General features: G+C 35.7%; 1 protein-coding gene across 2 annotated transcripts in view; it reads left to right on the top strand.

Annotated features, from left to right (window-relative positions):
- The first annotated feature begins 536 nt into the window (after positions 1 to 536).
- The window catches only part of CDK19 (cyclin dependent kinase 19), a 437,090-nt gene continuing 429,682 nt past the window's right edge, over positions 537 to 7,944 (top strand). For both annotated transcript variants that reach the window (XM_053710859.1, XM_053710858.1), the window contains exon 1: positions 537 to 812. In XM_053710859.1, the coding sequence (XP_053566834.1) occupies positions 685 to 812 (128 nt within the window). In that variant the 5' untranslated portion in view covers positions 537 to 684. The remainder of the gene's footprint in view (positions 813 to 7,944) is intronic.

Below are 7,944 nucleotides of genomic sequence, written 5' to 3'. Positions count from 1 at the left end.
TAAAAGGTAAGCTCAGGAGCAGCAAAGAACTTAGGTTCCAGCTGCGGATTGGTGGCTGCATATAATCCTGATTGTCATTGACTCAGAAACCAGTAGTGCATTGCTGCTCCTTCAACAAATGATACAAAAAGAATGAAGCAAATTTGAGCATAGACAAAATGGAAAATTGTTTAAAATTGTATGCTTTACCTAAATCATGAAAGAAAAATGTTGGATTTCATGTCCCTATAAGAGAACAAAGGGAGCGTGAGTGACAGGAACCAGAGGAGGGATTTTCAGCAGAAAGTTGGAACATCGCTGAGCTGTGCAGTTTGTAAAAGTGTTGTCTGGGAAACAACGCGCCAGTCACGTATATTATACACAACCTGCTTCATGTTAGATAACAATAAAGTACTCTATACTATTACGCTTCTTTCGTGTCTTTTTTGCAGTTGTTTATGGCTTTTGGCAACAATCCATGCTGTTTGCGCTCCTATTGAAATTGAAAGTATAGATAGAGGGCGCTCACCATCTGAAGTAGGTAACGTGCGTCTGTTTGCAAAGAAGAAGAAGAAAAACAAGGAAATGGTGGAGAGAAAGCCTGGCACTTATTGCATATAACGACCGGCAACGACTATAGGGAGGACAAGAGCATTGATGGGTTAAACACAAACATAAACATTACCCTCACTCCAGCCAAGGAGGATGGATTACGAGTTTAAAACCAAGCTGTCTGCTGAGCGGGAGAGAGTGGAGGATCTGTTTGAATATGAAGGTTGCAAAGTGGGTCGAGGAACCTACGGGCATGTTTACAAAGCTAAGAGGAAAGATGGGTAAGAAGAGGCACAGGGTGGAGGGAGGGGCGTGCCAGGTCACGGATTGTAATACCTGTGTGCACAAATGGGACCTGCCATAAAATGTCTCAGGAACAGTCACTATTTCATTGAACTTATTCTGCTAATACTAAATGTATATTCAAATATGTGTGTTGGTTACTATTTGTTTATCATTTTCAAACAATGTGTGTGTATGATGGATATATATATATATTTACTGTATATACACACGTGCAGCAGTCTTATGTGTTCTACCTATAGGTGAGTGCATTGTATGCCTGATGTATTGCAGCCTGCTGTGTAGTGCGTGCAGGCAGCTTGCTGCTGTCAGTGTGACAGATAAGTGATGTAGTGTGGTACTGTGTTTCTAAGTCCCTCCACCTCCTTTTTCAAGTGCATACGCCCGAGCTGCACTAGTTGTGTTGGGGGGGAGGGAGATAGTGAGTTACAAATGTTTATGTTGGGGTAAGCCAGCCTTGTGTTCCCACCTCTTCTAACCACTCCTCCAGTATCTGCCTTAGCTCTGTGTGAATATAGTTCTCTATCCCCTCCCCTTGGATCATAGTCTTTTCATTTTTGGCAGTTTAATCTACTTTTAGTTACAGTCTTGGCACAGTGTTAAATCTGCACTAGCTGAACTTGTATTAAAGATTTCCCATACTGTACTCACTAGTTTAATACACATTTTAAGTTCAGTTAAAAAAACAAACTCAAAAGGGCAAAGTACTAATAAGCAGTGTTAAAATTCCCCAAACTACTGCACACTGGTAGTAAGTGAAGACAGATAAAGGATTAAATACAGGCTGTGTTGTTCAGTTTATTATTGTATAACACATTTACTGAAAATCAAGGTATTATACTACAATGTTTCTATAATTCAGGGGTCAATCATAAACCTTTAGAAAAGCCTATCAAATGATGTATCTACAAAAATCCATATAGACTTTTTAATGGTGAATTTTGTAGACAAATCATATGATAAACATACTAATGAATTGTGAGTGACTCTTCTGTGTTTTAATGGGATAGTAGACCCACCATTTTTATTTTATGATTCAGATAGAACATACAATTTTAAACAATTTTCCAATTTACTTCTATTATCAAATTTGCTTCATTGTCTTGTTATCCTTTGCTGAAGGGACAGCATTGCACTACTTGCAGGAAGCTGAACATATCTAGTTAGCCAATCACAAGAGATAAATGTGAGCAGGCACCAATTAGCAGCAGCTCCCACTAGTGTAGGATATGTTCGTATTCTTTTTCAACAAGGGATGCTAAGAGAACAAAGCACATTTGAAAATAGAAGTCTATTTAAAAGTGTCTTAAAATTACATGCTCTATCTGAATCATGCAAGTTTAATTGTGACTTTCCTATCCCTTTAAACAAAAGTAGAACAGACAAAAAGATGTTAATTATACAAAAGGTTTTCAAAGTATTTTATTTCTCATACTGAAAATGTAGAAATACATGTTACAGTGAGTGTTTTGCTAGAGTTCTGAAAGCTCTGAGAATTCTGCACATATGCATGAAAGACAAAATATTAATGCATCTAAATAATTATTTTTGTAGAAGCCTAAAATAATGCAATTGCAATCAAAAATTATTATTTTTTTTCTCAAATAAAAAAAGGCCTAAGTGCATTTTAGTTTAAATAGAATACAAAAAACGTTATCAAAAATGCTTCTAGTAAAAACATCATTCTTATATTAATAGCTTTTATTGTACACTGGCCTTGTGGCGCATACGGCCATATACACACATTCTAATTTCCCTCAGAGCTTATCATATTGTATGAGTCAGAGAGCTTGTCTCTCTTATGTTTGCAATACTTGCAGATTCCCTAAATACGACATTTTGACTGCACATCCTCAGCCCCAGATCACATTGGGTGAGGTACCACTCATTTAGTTGATATTTAATATGTTGATATTTGTAACATAGTAATGATAAGATCCCATGCAAATTGCTGCAATGGAATTACTATTAAGAAACAAAAATGGAGCAAGCAGATTTAATATAGTAAATTCATTTTTGTGACTTGAACACATTTGATCACTATTATTTAGTGACAGCTATAGGGCTCTATTTCTTACATCTAGTAACTATGACAAACCATTATATAATTGGTACCTATATTATTTATATATGCCAATGTAATTGCCACATTAACTCTAATTATTGCCTTCCATACTGCAGTTGCCGTTAATCTCAATTTCTCCCCATTGCAATTAAAGGGATACGAAACCCAAAATTTTTCTTTCATGATTCAGATAGAGAATACAATTTAAAACAACTTTCCAATTTACTTATATTATTTAATTTGCTTCCTTCTCTTGTTATCCTTTGCTGAAAGGTTTATCTAGGAAAGCTCAGGAGCAGCAGATAACCTAGGTTTTAGCTGTTGATTGGTGGCTGCATATATATATTGATTGTGATTGGCTCACCCATGCGTTCAGTTAGAAACCATTTAGTCCATTGCTGCTCCTTCAACAAATTATACCAAGAGAATGAAACAGATTAGATAATAGAAGTAAATTAGAAAGTTTTTTAAAATTGTATTCTCTATCTGAATCATGAAAGAATTTTTTTTGGGTTTCATGTCCCTTTAATGTTGTGACCTCACCCCACCATAGTTAAAAGAATAGTCTAGTCAAAATTAAACTTTCATGATTCAGATAGATCATGCAATTTTAAGCAACTTTCTAATTTACTCCTATTATTTTTTTTTTTCGTTCTCTTGGTATCTTTATTTAAAAAAAAAAAACAAGAATGTAAGCATAGGAGCCAGCCCCTTTTTGGTCCAGCACCTGGGTAGCACTTTCTGATTGGTGTCTAAATGTAGCCACCAATAAGCAAGCGCTACCCAGGTGCTGAACCAAAAATGGTCCGGCTCCTAAGCTTTCATTCAAATAAAGATACCAAGAGAACAAAGAAAAATTGATAATAGGAGTAAATTAGAAAGATGCTTAACATTGCATGCTCTATCTGAATCATAAAAGTTTGATTTTGACTAGACTATCCCTTTAATCCTGATACCCCTACCCAAAGCCAAAGGGCTTCTTAGCCCCACACTGCTTCTGTCCATAAAAGTGACCTGACCCTACTACATTATATCCATTACCTAACGTTCTCCTCATTGTGGTCACTTCTCTACATCTCAGAGTGGTAGCCTTTCAGATGCAATCCTAATTGGTTAATCTGATAACCAGTCAGGAAAAATTAAAAATTGTTAATAGGAGGGAACAAGAGCCAGTCCACATCAAGAAAGGAGAGTGAGAGGAACTTGCCAGAAGAGGAACAAATAAAGCTATTTTAAACAGACTTTAAGTAAGACCTTTATGGTGTAGTCATTGTGGATTTTTAAATGTTATTTTTTAATTTGGGAAGTTTTATGTGTTAGGGATCAGAACATTTTATATTTTGAGGTTTTTGCAATATGGGATAATGTTGGGGAGTAATTTTAGAAGTGAGGGCTTGTAGTGGGAGAGATTGTTTTGAGGAATTATTTATAAGGGGATCAATTATGTAGGGAGTACTTAAAGGACCATTAAACTTGATATTTCAACAACACATAAAACGTTTCATTATTGCAAGTGAAACATTATTTCAATATACATTTATTATTTATTTTGCAGCCTTTTGCTGTAAAATACATCTAAAAAATTGTGATTGTTTGACTTTCTCCCAGGGAGGCTTGGGTTAATACTTTTAGGCAATTTATGTAAACTTTTGTTTACTTTTTTTTAAAAAAAGGTGTTTTATCAGTTTTGCATCAAGAATCATGATAGGAGAATCATTCTTTGCAATAGTAAATAACTTGAATCAGGGCTAAACCTCCTTAAAGGGACAGTATACACTCATTTTCATATAACTGCATGTAATAGACACTACTATAAAGAATAAGATGCACAGATACTGATATAAAAATCCAGTATTAAACTGTTTAAAAACTTACTTATAAGCTGTCAGTTTGGCTCTGTTGAAAAGGTAGCTGGAAAGCCCACTGCAAGTAGCAAATAAGACACTCCCCCCTCCCCCTTCTTTTGCATATGAAAAGACCCTTTACACAAACAGGAGCAAGCTGGAGAAGGTAGCTGACGGTATTCAAATAAAGCTTTGGGGCTTGGTTAGGAGTCTGAAAATCAGAGCAATGCTATTTAAAACTAAGCAAAACTATACATTTATTTTTAAAAAAAAACTTTATGGGCTATATAAATAGATCATCTACAAAACATTTATGCAAAGAAAAAATGAGTGTATAATGTCCCTTTAAGGGAATACAAGAGGGAAGGCTACCCCAGTCTGCACATGTGCAAACAGAGTTTGTGCTATATCTGAATATGAGTTTGTGATTGGTAAGCAAGGATTCTTTTGTTCTGGGGGACAGGGAAATCAGTAAAACATACAACAACATACTCATTTGAAAAAATAAAGCTGCAGATTTAATTAAAAATGGATTCTTATATATGAAGGTTCATAATCATGTAGTTTACAATTTGTGTTTAATGTCCCTTTAAGGTAATGATAGTTTGGGTTGCAGTTAGGGCTAATTGCCATGGTGAGATCATTTTTATAACTAATTATGGTGGAGGAGGTTATGGTTTGGTTTATGGAAGAGGTTGTTAACTCAGTACTGAGGATTATTTATTTAGGAGAGACCACATTGAGGTTTACACAGGGTTGTCTCTGTGCTGTGACTTTTGTGGTCATCGGCAGCAAGCACAGGACTTTACCCATTTCCTCTAATGCAAGTGAAACTCAGGTCTGTGACATCAGTTTAACCTATTCAGTGCATGTTTATTGCAAGCTCTCCTACCCACACTAAATAGATTAAATTCTGCTCTCAGACACTGTTACTGATTGTCATATTACCAGTGGTGATATTCCAGACGCTGGCTGTGTGGCACTATTATGGCACCATGACATTTAGCAGTTGATATTTTGAATGTTAACAACTCATTAATGATATTCAATTCAACATAACATCTGTAGCATGCATGCTTATTCAGTCATAGGGTTACAGTGGTCTTATCAACCTTAAGGTAGCATTTGGTTTTAAAGGGACTTAATAAGCGTCCCTTTTATCTAGGTGTTAACGTCTGTTTATACAGTAAATGTTGGTGGCTTAGAACTTGTATTAATCACACATAAATAATATAAATCACTACCTTTTAGATAGAACATAGTCAATTTCATTATACTTTCAAATTGCTCACATTTCTTCTTTTTGTTTTACACTAAACACTAAGGTCCAATCAGCTGTTTCGTTCTGCTGAGCATTGTGGGAATGCACACACAAAAAAAACAAAACTACTTTTAATGCAGTTCCGGAAAGTAAAAGTCTAGTTGTGTAAATTCTTTTTTTACAAATACTAAACAAATCTAACAATTTTTTTTTACTGTCACAGCAAGAAAAGTTTGCTGCCTGCAGGTCTATACACATTCTCAGCATTATAGACACCAAAAGTAGGCACGCTGGTTACCTTGGCAACTAACAAGCGTCCTCCCTGTAGAAATAAGAGGCAGCCCATGCCTGCGGTTTATTATGAGTGCAGACCTGGAAGCAGTGAGTTTTGTTTTTCTTTTGTAAGAGCAGTACTGTATTACCATTATTACACAAAAAATTATACCACTCTCACAAAAGAATGACAAACCTTAGCGCACACAGGTCTGCTATATAGACAAGGGGTGTTTAACTGGAGGCCCTTGGACTAGTTTATGTGGCCTCTGGGAAAACGTACAATTAAGAATGTGTACCATAGTTTTTGTGGCCCAAAAAACTTTGGAAAGTCAAAATTAAACTTGCATGATTCAGATAGAGCATGTCATTTTAACACACTTTTAAATTCACTTCTATTTTCAAATGTGCTTCATTCTCTTTGTATCCTTTATAGAAAAAGAATACGCACATATCCTACACTATTGGGTGCGAGCTGCTGATTGGTGCCTGCACACATTTGTCTCTTGTGATTGGCTAGTTGTGTTCAGCTAGCTGTCAGTAGTGCAATGCTGTTTCTTCAGCAAAGGATAACAAGATAATTAAGCAAATTTGATTATAGTAATACATTGGAAAGTTATTTAAAATTGTATGTTCTATCTAATCATGAGAAAAAATGTTGGGGTTTCCTATCCCTTTAATATGTGTGCTTTTGGGACTTCTGGTGGGTGGGCAAACAAGGTGGCCTATCTCAAAAGAGAACTCTGGATTGAAGAACAGCAGATAAAGGGTACCCTGCAGCCTTACTTAAAGGGACAGTAAAGTAAAAAAATTTTTTCATGATTTAAATAGGGCATGCAATTTTAAACAACTTTCCAATTTACTTTTATTACCAATTTTGCTTTGTTCTCTTGGTATTCTTAGTTGAAAGCTAAACCTAGGAGGTTCATATGCTAATTTCTTAGACCTTGAAGACTGCCTCTAATCTGAAAGCATTTTGACAGTTTTTCACCACTAGAGGGCGTTAGTTCATGTGTTTCATATAGATAACATTGAGCTCAGGCACGTGAAGCTCCTAGGAGTCAGCACTGATTGGCTAAAAATGCAAATCTGTCAAAAGAACTGAAATAAGGGGGCAGTTTGCAGAGGCATAGATACAAGGTAATCACAGAGGTAAAAAGTAAATTATTATAACTGTGTTAGTTATGCAAAATTGGGGAATTGGTAATAAAGGGATTATCTATCTTTTTAAACAACACAAATTCTGTTGCTTACTGTCCCTTTAAGACTGGCTTGTTGCATTGGATCATTTTTAGTTGCCTACCACTGATATAGACTATAGACTTAAAGCTTTCTGTCATGTTTTATGGTCATATAACATTAAGCCAGATAAAGACATGGCAGTTAGCTTTCAAAGCAAGGGTTAAGTCTCCTGCATGAGTAATTTTTAAAGAGGGCTGATGCAGAGAAAAGCATTTACAAGCAGGGACCTGTGTTTTTCTATTGTTAGAACTGCAACATTGTAATAGCTTCTTTTTAAAATAAAGCAAATGCAATGTTGCTGCTCCAACAAAACAAAAAAACAAAAAGAGCACTGTTTTGAGATCTTTACACATTCTAAAATGTAAACACTAAGGAAGCTTGCTTGTTGCCGTAGAGACAGCTGAGCAGTGCACAGAGAATAACTT

The sequence above is a fragment of the Bombina bombina genome, chromosome 4 (genome assembly GCF_027579735.1).
Source record: "Bombina bombina isolate aBomBom1 chromosome 4, aBomBom1.pri, whole genome shotgun sequence".
NCBI lineage: Eukaryota > Metazoa > Chordata > Amphibia > Anura > Bombinatoridae > Bombina > Bombina bombina.
This window is presented reverse-complemented; position numbering and strand designations above follow the sequence as displayed.